At 54.8% G+C, this 11,489-nt stretch overlaps 1 protein-coding gene across 4 annotated transcripts; it reads right to left on the bottom strand.

Moving 5' to 3' along the window:
- Positions 1 to 1,266: 1,266 nt before the first annotated feature.
- EFS (embryonal Fyn-associated substrate) lies at positions 1,267 to 10,160 on the bottom strand. Of its 4 annotated transcripts, XM_045841220.1 has the most exons (6): positions 8,874 to 10,160; positions 5,294 to 5,560; positions 4,895 to 5,035; positions 4,073 to 4,795; positions 3,589 to 3,678; positions 1,267 to 2,254 (listed from the first exon to the last, which is right to left on the bottom strand). In XM_045841220.1, the coding sequence occupies exons 1-6, from the start codon at positions 8,889 to 8,891 to the stop codon at positions 1,820 to 1,822; spliced, it is 1,674 nt and encodes a 557-aa protein (XP_045697176.1). In that variant the 5' UTR covers positions 8,892 to 10,160; the 3' UTR covers positions 1,267 to 1,819. The 4 variants fall into 4 exon arrangements, with proteins under 4 accessions (XP_045697176.1, XP_045697179.1, XP_045697178.1 ...); XM_045841223.1 differs by lacking the exon at positions 5,294 to 5,560; XM_045841222.1 differs by lacking the exon at positions 3,589 to 3,678.
- Between the last annotated feature and the right edge of the window lie 1,329 nt (positions 10,161 to 11,489).

The following is an 11,489-nucleotide window of genomic DNA, read 5'->3' on the forward strand; positions in this document are numbered from 1 at the left end:
AGGATGGCCTCTATTATGTCTTCAACCCACAGGTGTAAATTTTGATGACCCCAGAATCTGGAAATGAGTTTTGAGAGTGAAATGAGAGAGGAACCCATAATGAAGGAGGCAAATGCAGAGGGGATGCCAAGACACTGGGATGTGACTGGTTTGTCTGGGGTGCTTCCAATCCAGTTGCTGTGCCAGGGCATCATCCCAGGCAAGCAAGACTGAAGCAGTGAAGCTGTGGCTTGGACTTCACTTGTGGCAAATGGCTGGAGAGACCCCTCATCTGTTCTATGGCTCACCTGTTTCACCAAAGTCCCAAGCCCTATGGACTTCCAACATACTGCATTCATCAGCCCCTCAGCTTCTCTAAAAGATGGTTTGGCCAGAATGGTGGTCAGCAGAAGGCCTGGGGAGGTGAGGTCAAGGGGCTAGACCCTCTTGGGTTAACCTAAGGGAGAGGGCACCCAGGCTGGTCAGCAGCACTCTCCAGCTGACCAGAGCTGTCCAGTGGCACAAGGCTGATAGTTAGGGTGACCAAGTCAGCACAGCCCTTTAAAAGGCTCGTGTGGTCAGCCACTCCACGGGTGCAGCTCTCTAACAGCACCATGTGACAAGGTCTGGAGAAGCCCCTGATCAGCCATCAGTGTTTTTCTGGAATGCTAGTTGTCACTCCTCTGGATTCTCTCGTCCTTGGGGGTCTCAGCTCAGATGCCACCTCCCAACCAACCCGTCTAAAGTCTCCCTCAGTGGCCTCTCCCCTCATCTTGCCAGCCCTTCACAACCCCCCCCCCCATTTATTTCCATTGCCAGCAACTGTCAAATCTGTGGGGGATTTCTCTTTCTAAATTTACTTATTTTTGGCGGGGAGGCTCGATCAGGACTTGGGCCTCCCACGAGGGGCACTGGCAGGTGGGCCTTTTGTGCACATTTTCTGTGCCTCACCGCAGGGCAGAGAGTCGGCTTTGGGCTCTTTCCTGTTACTGAGGGAATCCTGGTTAGTTTCTTTTCCTCCACTGACTAATATGCTTAAATTCAGTGGATTGCTGCATCCGATCTGAGGTCGAGCTCAATTTACTCATTTTAACTGGTTAGCTTATGTCCATTCCATACCCACCATGTACCGTCAGAACCATGGCACATCATAGGAGCTGAGAACCTGCGGAATATTGTTAGTGTCCCATAAACCCCTAAAGGCTTCCTGTCCACAGTGTGTGCCACCTAGGGTTGGCTCAGGGGCACAGACCTGCCCTCCCCCACCTCCCAAGAAGCAGTCAGGGAACCAGACAGTACTGTTTATTGAGATGCCTGCCCAGCACCTGAGGCCCAGCGCTCACCAGTTTCCTGTGGGAAAGAGCCCTCTGCCTTCTCCCAAGGTTCACATTCCGGGCAATCCACGTCCTGCCCTCACTCTCACCGAACAGAGAGGCACTGATGTTCTACAGCCCAGAAAGCGTGGCCCAGCTTTCATCCACCTGGCCCTCTGCAGGGCCAAGCTCCCAGAGGTGGGCGGCAGCACAGTGACCGAGTGCCTCTGCCCCAGGCTGAGAGGAGGAAAAGTCCAGCTCCTCTTTGCCCCAGAGGGCCTAGCACCTGCTCCTGACAAAGCAGGGAATAATATTAAATAAAAATAATTTATACAAAATGGCTCATACAAAAAGCTGTAGGGTGGGGGAAGAGATGCCTCTGTGAGAGACTGACATGACTGGAAGGGGCAGGAACTGGGAAGTATATCGCCACCCCTCCGAGTGCCTGAACAGAGCCCTCCAGCCGCTCAAAGACTGGGGCGGGGCTCCGGCAGACAGGGCAGGGTCGGAGCAGGGCCACGGGAGCCTCAGGGGGCCAGGCTAGTGAGCAGGGCAGTGAACTGCAGGGCCTTTCCAGCCAGCTGTGTCACACACTGCGCCATCTTTTGGGCTGCGGAACCAGATGGGTAGCCCAGGGCGGCCCCCTTGACAGCGAGCACAGTAGCCCGCAATTCCTGGCCCAGCGCGGTACCTGCAGCCCCAACCTGTGCTCGGAGAGGGGCAGAGGCTGCCAGCCGGCCCAGGGTGTCCCCAACAAACACCAGGCGGTGAGCAGCCACCACCAACCGCTTGCCATGGGGCACGAAGAGGCGTGGGGGTTGATTGGCCCTGGTGCTGGACATCAGGGCTGCCACAGCCGCCTGCAGCGCAGAGTAGTGGCTCTGGCACTGGCCTGCGTAGAAGTGTAGGAGCTGTAGATCTCCGGCTGGCAGAACCAGCGGCTCCCCAGCGGACAGGACCTCCTAAGGGCAAGAGGAGTGGTCAGTGGGAGGGCTCTCCCGAGTGTCACTTCTGCTCTCATATCCTTTCTCCTCCCCTCCCTTTGTTCCTCAGTCCTTCCTTTCTAGTGCAATCCCTTTAGCTCTGGCCTCTGCCATCAGAACATTAGGTGCTCATAGTGAGCAGGAGGAAAGTGCTTTCAGCTGATGCCAGGTAAATCTGGGTTCACACAACCTCCAACAAGTCTCTGAATTTTTCCCCCCTTATCTCTAAACTGGGGAGTCTAGTGCTGCACTTTCCAAAATAAATGTGATTTTAAATTTTATAGTAACTACCGCATTAGGAAAAGAAACTGGTATGTTCTTAAACTCCAAATATAAAAAATGTTAGTCTGCAAAATCTGGTGTACATTTTATATCATAGCACATTTGAATTTAGACTAGCCACATTTCAAGCAATTGGTAGCCATATGTGGCTAGTGGCTACCATATTCGATAGCACCAGCCTGAGTATCTGACTCCTAAGGCTGCAAAGAAGACGAATTGATACAATATACAGAAAAGGCTCAAAACAGAGCATTGCACACTGTATGTCCTATATGAATACTTACTATGGCTATATTAGCGTTGACGTGCGAGATGCTTAGTACAGGGTCTGGCACTTGGTAAATACCTGATAAATGGGAGCTATTGTGATTAAGACCATTTTAGACAGAATCAAGGAGACCATTTCACTTTCCTGAGGCCCAGAGAGACTTACTGGCCACTTCAGAGTCCCTGGCTTCTTAATGGTAGAGCTAGGATTAGGAGCGAGGTCTTGTGGGAGCCCAGGAATTTAGTTGGAAGGAACCTCAGAAGTCACCTGGCCCAGCTCTGACCCAGAAACTTTCTGCTCCTGATGGCTTGGTTTTCTGATTCCTCTCCAACACATTCTTCCCCCTCTTTCTGAATTCCTGATATCCTTTTCATTTTTTATAAAGATTTATTTATTTCAAGAGAGAGAAGGGAGGGAGAGAGGGAGAAAAACATCAATGTGTGGTTGCCTCTTGCACGGCCCCTACTGGGGACTTGGCTTGTAAGCCAGGCATGTGCCCTGACTGGGAATTGAACTGGTGACCCTTTGGTTAACAGGCTGGCACTCAATCCACTGACCCACACTAGCCCAGGCTGATATCATTTTCTAAGTTCCAGCTCTTTCCTATTGAATTTTAACTCCTGTTTACTCCAACTGCTGTTTCACCGAACTTTTACCCAGTCCTAATCTAGTTCCCTTGATAGTTCAGCTAAGAATATTCCTTCTGTGTTCCTGCTCCTCCTTCCCCAGTCCCCCTTCTGTAGCATCATCCCCACAGGATTACCTGCTGCTCTGGTGGGCCCTTCTCCAACAATTCAGGATCCCCAGGGAAGGTCTTATCCAGGGGCCTAGATCCTTGAGCTTTATCTATACCCTGTAGGAAGGGGTCAGGGTCTCAGTGCAGGGGTGGGGGAACAGGGCCAGGTGGCTTCCTTAGTCTCCCTGGCCCTCTCCACTTCCCATTCCTTCTGGAGGTCCCTCCTGCCATTAGAGATTGCAGTCCCTGGACTCTAGATCTGGAAGAGCCTGGTGGCAAGTCAGAGGGCTCAGGGACCCCAGCCTGGGTTTAAGGGGAGGAACGTGGCACTGGTACAAGTGATATGGCCAGGTACTGGGGTCCCAGGCCAGAGGGTGTAGGGCCAGTGGTGGGGAAGGAGGGAAGGGAGGAAGGGAGGCTCTGCACCTGGGCCCCAGGCCTCCTTATTCCTCCCTGTGGTTCTCCAGGGAGGTTCCCCACTTTGGGTGGGACTGGCTGGAGGTGAGCTCACCTTCAGGTGGACGTAGTCGTACTCCTCAGCCATCCGGATGCCCTCATACTCATTGTGGTGTTCTGCGGAGTCATCCTCCACCTCCTGGCCCTCTGAATCCCCCTCAACCTTATAGCCCCCATAGCCAGACAGGCGAGGTGGGGGTGGAGGCAGAGGCCTGTCCTGGATGCTGCCCTTTCTGCCTGGAGCAGGAGAGAGAGCTGCGGAAGGACTGGGGGCCTCAAGGACAGGCAGGGCAGGCAGAGGGCGGCGAGACAGGCTTTCTGCAGAGGGCAACCTGGGCCTGTGAGAGGGTGCAGGGCTTCTGGCCAGAAGCAGTGCCAAGGTTTCCGTGTCACTGGAAGCTGAGGCTCTCAGGGGCTCTGGAGAAGAGGGTGTCTCTGGCCCCAGCAGAGGCACATCGTAGATGCCCTCGTCAGTGCCCCCACCTTCCCCATTTGTTAGCAGTTCCTCTGGTGCTTCGTACAGATTGAGCAGGGCTGATGCCCGTTTCAGGTTGGAGGGGGCAGCATAGAGAGGGGGCCCTGGCTCTCGGCCCTCCTCCCACTCCAGATCTGGCTCCAGTTCTGATGGTGGCTTCGGGGCCAGAGGCACATCATAGGGAGCTTCATCCTCTCCAGGGGGTTTCGAAGTGACTCGGGCCAGAGGGTGGGAAAAGGAGGCAGGGGAGTCATACGGGCCACTGGAGGGAACTCGGAGGGCAGAGGGGGGCACGTCGTAGACCTGGAGAGGGAGTGGCTAGTTACCATCAGGTTCAGCACTGGGTTCCATCCAGGGCTGTCTGTTCCCTGTGCAACATATGCCGAGACCTCTAGCCCTCACCTCCAAGGCATCTCCAGGGGCAGCCAGTTGGGTCCCACTGCCTCTGGGGATCTTGTAGATGGGGTCAGAGGAGGGCAGGCAGGGTCCAGCTGGAGATCCTGAGGTCAGACAGGGCCGGGCTGGGGGTGGCACCACATAAACCTAAGGGATCAAGATGTGGGGGTCAGGAGAGGGGACCAGGGAATCAGACAATGTGTACCTCCGGCAAACAGACACCTTCCAACCCCCTCCCCGTCCCAAGGGGAAGTAGAACCCAGAAAGGGTTGGCAGACAGGTTTTCTACAGCAGAGCCCTGAAGAGCTTCTGTCTTAGGGCTCTCCCTGCCCAGCCTCACTGCAGGCACCAGCAGAAAGGGAAGGGGCTCTCCTGGCTGGGGGTTGGGAGGGCTCCAGCTCTCACCTCCTGGTCGTCATTGCTGTGCTCTGGGGCTGGATATGGTGAGCCAGGCACCTGGGAGAGGCTGGGCTTGGGTGCCGGGCCATCAGGAAGGAGCTTCACTCTGTTGGCAGGCACAATGCCCTGCTGGCCATGCAGGGAGCAGAGGCACCAGCCGTCCAGCCCACCAGCACCCTCCCTCTGCAGTACCCGTAGGACGTCCCCTCGGCGGAAGGACAGCTCCTGGGGGGACTCAGCAGCGTTGTCGTAGAGTGCCCGGGCCAGCAGGGCCTGGTGGGTGAGGCAGGAGTGGGAAGAGGGGTCTTCACACACATATTTGGTCATGGCACCTCCTGCTCAAAACACTTTAGAGCTCCCCATTTCCCTCGAGCTAAAAACTGACCTCCTGTCTCAGCTCTTCCTGATCGGGCCTTGTCTCCCACTTCATGCCCTGCATTCTCCCTCTTCCTTTCTACTCCTTGAACTAGACAAGCTCTTTCCCACCTCAGGACCTTTGCACTTGCTGTCTCCTTTACCCAGAGGGCTCTTCCCCCAACTGGCCCTTTTTCTCTGAGAACAAGGACAGCTATGCTATGTTCCTAGCCTCTGAAACAAAGCCCAACCTGGAATCAGTCCTCAATAAACATACGTTAAATGAATTTCTTCCAAAGCCTTGTGTATACAAGGAAGTCCTGCTAAGTTCTCCCACAGAATCTCCTTTACCTTCCTTGTTGCTGGGTCAGCATCCCCCACATGCAAAAGGTTAGACAAAACAGCTGCAGAGACCTCTCACTCTGAGGGGGACTGGGAGAGACCCAGCCCAGGCAGTACCTCGGCATAATAAGAAAACAGAAACCCAAGAAATTGTTTTGTTCTCAGTCTGAGCAAACATGGTTCTCAGAAGAGACAGAGGTTACCATGGAGAAAAGTGTATAGACTTGTGTGTGCATCAGCCTGTTTGCAGTCCTGTCTCGTAAGGATATCTAAGCTTTTTCCTTGGAGAACAACAGGCTTAGGGAGTAAGTCACAGATACCAAGGGCAAATTATGTACCCAGACACTGTGCAAGTCTTTGCACTCATCTTCTCATTTAATCTTCCCAGCAACCTTAGGAGGGAAGAGCCATCCTTATCTCCACTTGGAAAGGAACCGGAACGGAGAGGTTAGTACTATTTCCTGTGGCATACAGCTGGGACAGCTGGGGAAAATGATTTAAACCTTAGGCTCTTTGATTCCAGAGCCCGTACTCTCGGACACTCTTCCACTGCCTCTCCACAATCACAAACCTTAAGGACCGACTTTTCTTCTAACATTAGTAACAGTGGTTAAGTCAAGAAAGTCCGTGACTCAAACATGACTCAAACACATATGCAATCTTCATTATATACAGTTTCCCTTTGCTAGTCACCCTTCACAGGGCTCTGATTCCTTGGTAGAATCTAGCTCTAACCACTCATAGCACTAAAGTATATTCCGCTTCAGTTGTTTGCTAGGTGACTATAAGCCAGGCAGTGGTGGCTTACACAGTGATGGTGGAGAGCAGGTAGTAAGGCATTACTGAGCAAGTAATCCATTTGGGCCAATTCAGTAAAAAGTCTCAAACTAAAGATCTCTGGCAGGCGGTATCTGGTCACCAGGCCATGGGGAAAAGCATGCCCTGCTTAGCCGACACGCGTGCATGTTTCTCTTGGCTGGCGGTTCCCTCAGCTGGAGAGGCTGTCCATCCCCTCATGGCAGGGTGATTTCAACAATTTCAGCTGACTTCTCTTGCCCAATTCCAAACTCATCAAACTGTTTTATGGTTATATTGCCTTCTAACTGTTACTGTCCCACAGAGAGAAAACACGCAAACCAGATGACATAAATTCTGGTTAACATGGCACCTTTCTAATTATAAATTATAAATCGGTATTTTAGATCTAACCAAGGCTTTAAGAGTACAGTTTGGGGGCAGACAGAACTGAGTTTGAGTCCTGGCTCTCTCCTTTTCTAAACAAGTGACTTTGGGCAGGCTGTTAAACTTTTTTTAGCTTCGCCCTGACTGGTGTGGCTCAGCTGGTCGGGCATCATTCGCAAAGCAAACGACCTGCCGGTTGGATTCCTGGTCAGGGCACGTGCCTGGGTTGGGGGCCAGGTCCCTGGCTGGGGGTGTGCAAGAGGCAACCAATCAATGTTTCTCTCCCTCTCTGGAATGAATAAATAAATACAATACAATACAATACAAAACAATCCTTTCTGAGCCTCGGTTTCCTCTGTAGAAGTCCATGTCTGACTATCCATTTTTGGATAGTGAGTACTGTCCTCACAGATACATTGTGAAGATTGGACGAGATAATGCGTTGAGCAGCCAGGACACAGCTTAGGGCTAGTAAATGTTCAATACATACTAGCTGTTTTTAGAATCCTGTGAGTTTGATTAGCATAAATACCCCCACTTCTGGGGAAAAAGAAAAATCTACCTCCTGGGACTACATCGCTGACCAGCCAGCCACTGAGCCAGCATCTTTGTGTCAGAGGACATCTCCTATTTTCAGGACCTCCCCTCTCCCAACTCTGAGCATTGTGATGGTGTTTCTCACCATCATGCAGATGGAGGAACTAAGAGTGGTGTGGTCTGAGGAGTGAAAATCAAACTCTTCCTACGGGCTTTGGGAGGATGTCAGGGGCTATACTTGTCTTTCCAGCCTCCTTTTCAGAGTAACCATTCAGAGGGGGCAAGAAAACAGGTGGCAGCCTTGCTTTCACTGGGAATCCTAGGGCCTAGGGAAGGGTGGAAAGGGAGCCGAGTTGTTTGGAATTCAAACAGGGAGTGCAAGACAGAAAGCAGAGGTGGGGCTGTGGAGAGCTCCTCCCAGTGTTAGGTTTGAATTCTGTCCAATGGGGCCAAACTTCCGGGCCTTGCAATGGCAGGAACCCAGGCCAGAGTTGCTGATAGACTGATTGATGATGGGTGTGGTCACCCCTGCTCTACTGCCTCCTCAGGGACCAGATTGACTTGTGAGGGAGGGGCTGCCTTAATGGGGATGGCAGTGGGCCACATGCTCTCTGGGACTCCTCCTCCCACTGTCCCATCATGCAAGCGGTCTCCTCCCTTTGTCCCCAAAGTGACCAGAGGCTAGCTGACATCACCTCCCCCTCCAATTTTCTCTTTCTCCCTGCCTGATCTTCCTCTCCTTCATCCCTCCTCTAGAGAAGGGCCTTCTTGGGCCCTCCCACCTCTCCTGTTTTCCTGCAGCCACCTCCATTCTTTCAGCCCCCTCCCAACCTTTTACTTGCCTCCCAATCACAAGCCCCTGCCAGTGGCCATCTGTCCCCGCCAATAAATGAGCAGACAGGGCTACACTTGCCCCCTCCCCTCTATCTAGGACAGCCTTTAGGAAGAAATTGGAGAAAGGGGACCGGGAAGGGAAAAGGGGGAGCCCAGGCCCAGAAGGAGCTAGGGAAGAGGAGAGAAATTGGAAAACAAAAGTGAGAGGAGCGGGACACAGCCAGCTGGAAAGGGGTCCCAGGAGAGAGACAAAGAAAAGGCAGAAATAAAAGTGACAGGAGTGCAGGGCAGCTGTGGAGGTTTCTGCCCAGCAGCCTCTTCTCCTGGGTGGACTCACCGACGTGGCTATGGCCATGGCCTTGGCCTCCCGCGCGGCCTGCTCCAGGACAGGCTCCGTTTCGCTGACTTCAGCAGCGGCTGCCCAGTACCATGGAGGCGGCTCCCGGCTTTGGCGCCTGAGTCGTGGCCTCCGCAGAGGTTGGAGGAGGAGAAAGAAAACCCACAAAAATCCCCAAATGGGAGGCAACTTGGCCTGGCAGGAGGAGGAGCAGCGGGGCGGGCTGGGGCGTCGCTGCGGGACCTCATCCAAGGGTGCGCTCTCTGTACTGTCCCCGCGGCCTCCCGGGGGCCGCCGGGTTGGCCAGGCCCCCGGAGCTGCCTGCCCTACGTCGTGGAGGCACCCCAGGTCCGCAAGGTCCGGCTCCCTTCCACAGCCGAGGCAGGCGAGGAGGGAGCTGAGGCGCTCGACGCCTGTCCAGGCCACTCACGACAGCCCCGAGGGCTGGGAGAAGCCGCCGGGGCGGTTGGGCTGGACGAGCAAGTTTAGGAACCAACTCAACCCCACCCGAGGTCTGAGAGCAGGGCTCCAGGGGCAGTGCGTCAGGGCTCCAGGGGCAGTGCGGCGGCCACGCTGCGGGGGAGAGCGGGAAAGCTAGAGCCGAGCCCTAAGTCCCTCTTCAAACTCGCCCAACCTGGCGAAAGGAGGCCAGGCTGACGGCAAAGGCCTGCAGGAGCGTGGCCGGGAGGATGCGTTGCCTGAGTGGCTGTTTTTGGCCCAGGCACGCGCACCCCCGGCGGCGAGGCGGTTCGCACTCACGCACACTCGCTCTCAGCACGCCCTGGGTCTCGGGGAGCCTCGATGGCACGCGGCACGGCTCGAATGGACCGGAGGCCCTTTCTTTCCAAAGCCAAAGAGGGGCTCACCCGGGCCCACTCGCCCTCCTCCGCCACTCGGCAGCAGAGTGCAGGGCCACCTGCGCCAGCTCCCACCCGCGGCTCCCTGCCCTCGGCGCCGCCTCGCCGTCCGCTCACGCGCAACCTGGACGGGTCCTCTCGGCTCCCCGAGAGCTCGGAGAAGCTCCCAGGTGTCTCTGGGAGCGGAGTAAAAGGCCACAAAGCAAAAGGAGCAGAGAAGGCGAAGGAGGGGCAGGGGCCAGGGGCTTAGAGGCGGGGTGGACACTAAGGGGGCTGGAAAGGCTCTGGGGATCGCGCGTGGCCTATAGGCTCACCCCGGCTCTCCGCTCCCCTTCCCTCCCCTTCCCGGGCTCCAGGCTCCCTCTCAGCGCAGTTCCTTTCTCCTCCCCTCGGGCCCTCCGCTCCGGCGGCGCGGGGCTCGGTCCTGGGGATTGAGAGGAAGGAGGGAGGGGAAAAGGGAGGGGAAGGGAAGGGAAGGGGAGGGGAGGAGGAGAAAGGAGGACGCTCCCAAAGGCGGGTGTTGAGTTTCAGCTCGGGACCTTCGGGCCAAACGGCACGCCCCCTCCCGGCCCCTCTCCCCGGCGTTTTCTTTCTCCAGACGTCGCGGGGGGAGGGGGGGGGCCCTCCGGGGGGTCTAGTCCGCTCACTCCCGGGGGCTCGCCTCTCCCTGCCCCGCCCCCGATCTCCCCCGCCAGTCCCGCGCCTCTCTCTGCCTCCCTTTCATTAGCCCTACATCTGTCTTTCCCGTGGGAGGGAGCGCACTCCTTCCGCCCTTCTGGTGTCCTCCGTAGAGCCTCTCTTCTCCCTTGGCGTTGCCTTTGCAGGGGTGACAGGGTTAACGGCCTTTCCTGCCAGGGACAAGTGAGGGTCTGGGTCTGGACAGGCATCCTGGCCCTGGCGACAGAACGTAAAGCCTGAGTGTCTGGTCCCAGAGCGTCAGCCCAGCGAGTTGAGCTGCTTCTTACGCTCCTCTGCCAGTCTGAGCCTGTCCGCGGCCCTCTCTCTCCCTGGCACACTTCTACTGCCATGAAGAGCAAGAGAGGGGACCACGGGCACAAAAGGGCAGAACTGTTTCAGAGGAGCTGAGATCTGGCCTTCCAGGAGTTTCAGCTGAAAGGACAGGGCGCTTGGGTCTCCACGCCTCTCCTGCCGTCTTACTACTCTTTGATGTGTGTGCACTGTCTCTTTCTAGCTACCCTCCCCCATTCCTCCTCCCTTTTTTTCCTTTTGGGACACCACACACATCAAGGCCTTGCAGAGGCTAGAGGGAAGCCTTCTGTCTTCTGTTTTTGAGGTATCTCACATTTAAAAAGTGATATGCCAAACAGGATTGAAAAGTTGTAGTCTATTTTTCAATATTTATGTTTTTAAAATTAACACTTCAAATTGTTGATGTAAGAAACATCCAGACCTGTAGAGAATTTTTAGATGTTTATTTGAGCTGAAGACAACGCGGGGAAGCAAGATCTCAAATGCTCAGGGGAGTGACAGTTTTGCAGTTTCTTTCATACATTTGGAATTAATGAGAGAAGTTAAGGAAGATTACTCGAAGGTGGGAGAAAGCAAGGTATGGGATAGTTAACTAGATTATGTGCTCCCTTGAGGGTGCCTACGCCTTCACCAGGTCTGGAAAAGAAGATTACCAGTACTTCTGGCATTTCAAAGGTGTGTTAACCTAGAGCAATGGGCAGGGCTTGCTTAAAAACCTTTACCAAAGAAGTTATAAGCCTGGGGCGTGACTACCCACTATGACCTGCTC

Source organism: Phyllostomus hastatus, unplaced genomic scaffold, assembly GCF_019186645.2.
Source record: "Phyllostomus hastatus isolate PE091 unplaced genomic scaffold, TTU_PhHast_1.1 phas_contig_348, whole genome shotgun sequence".
Classification (NCBI taxonomy): Eukaryota; Metazoa; Chordata; class Mammalia; order Chiroptera; family Phyllostomidae; genus Phyllostomus; species Phyllostomus hastatus.

Excerpts from the sequence above, each read along its gene's own strand:
- EFS (XM_045841220.1), bottom strand. Across the intron at positions 5,036-5,293 it reads ACAGCAATGACGACCAGGAG|GTTTATGTGGTGCCACCCCC; the intron begins GTGAGAGCTGGA and ends TTGATCCCTTAG. Across the intron at positions 2,255-3,588 it reads AGGGCCCACCAGAGCAGCAG|GAGGTCCTGTCCGCTGGGGA; the intron begins GTAATCCTGTGG and ends TCTTGCCCTTAG.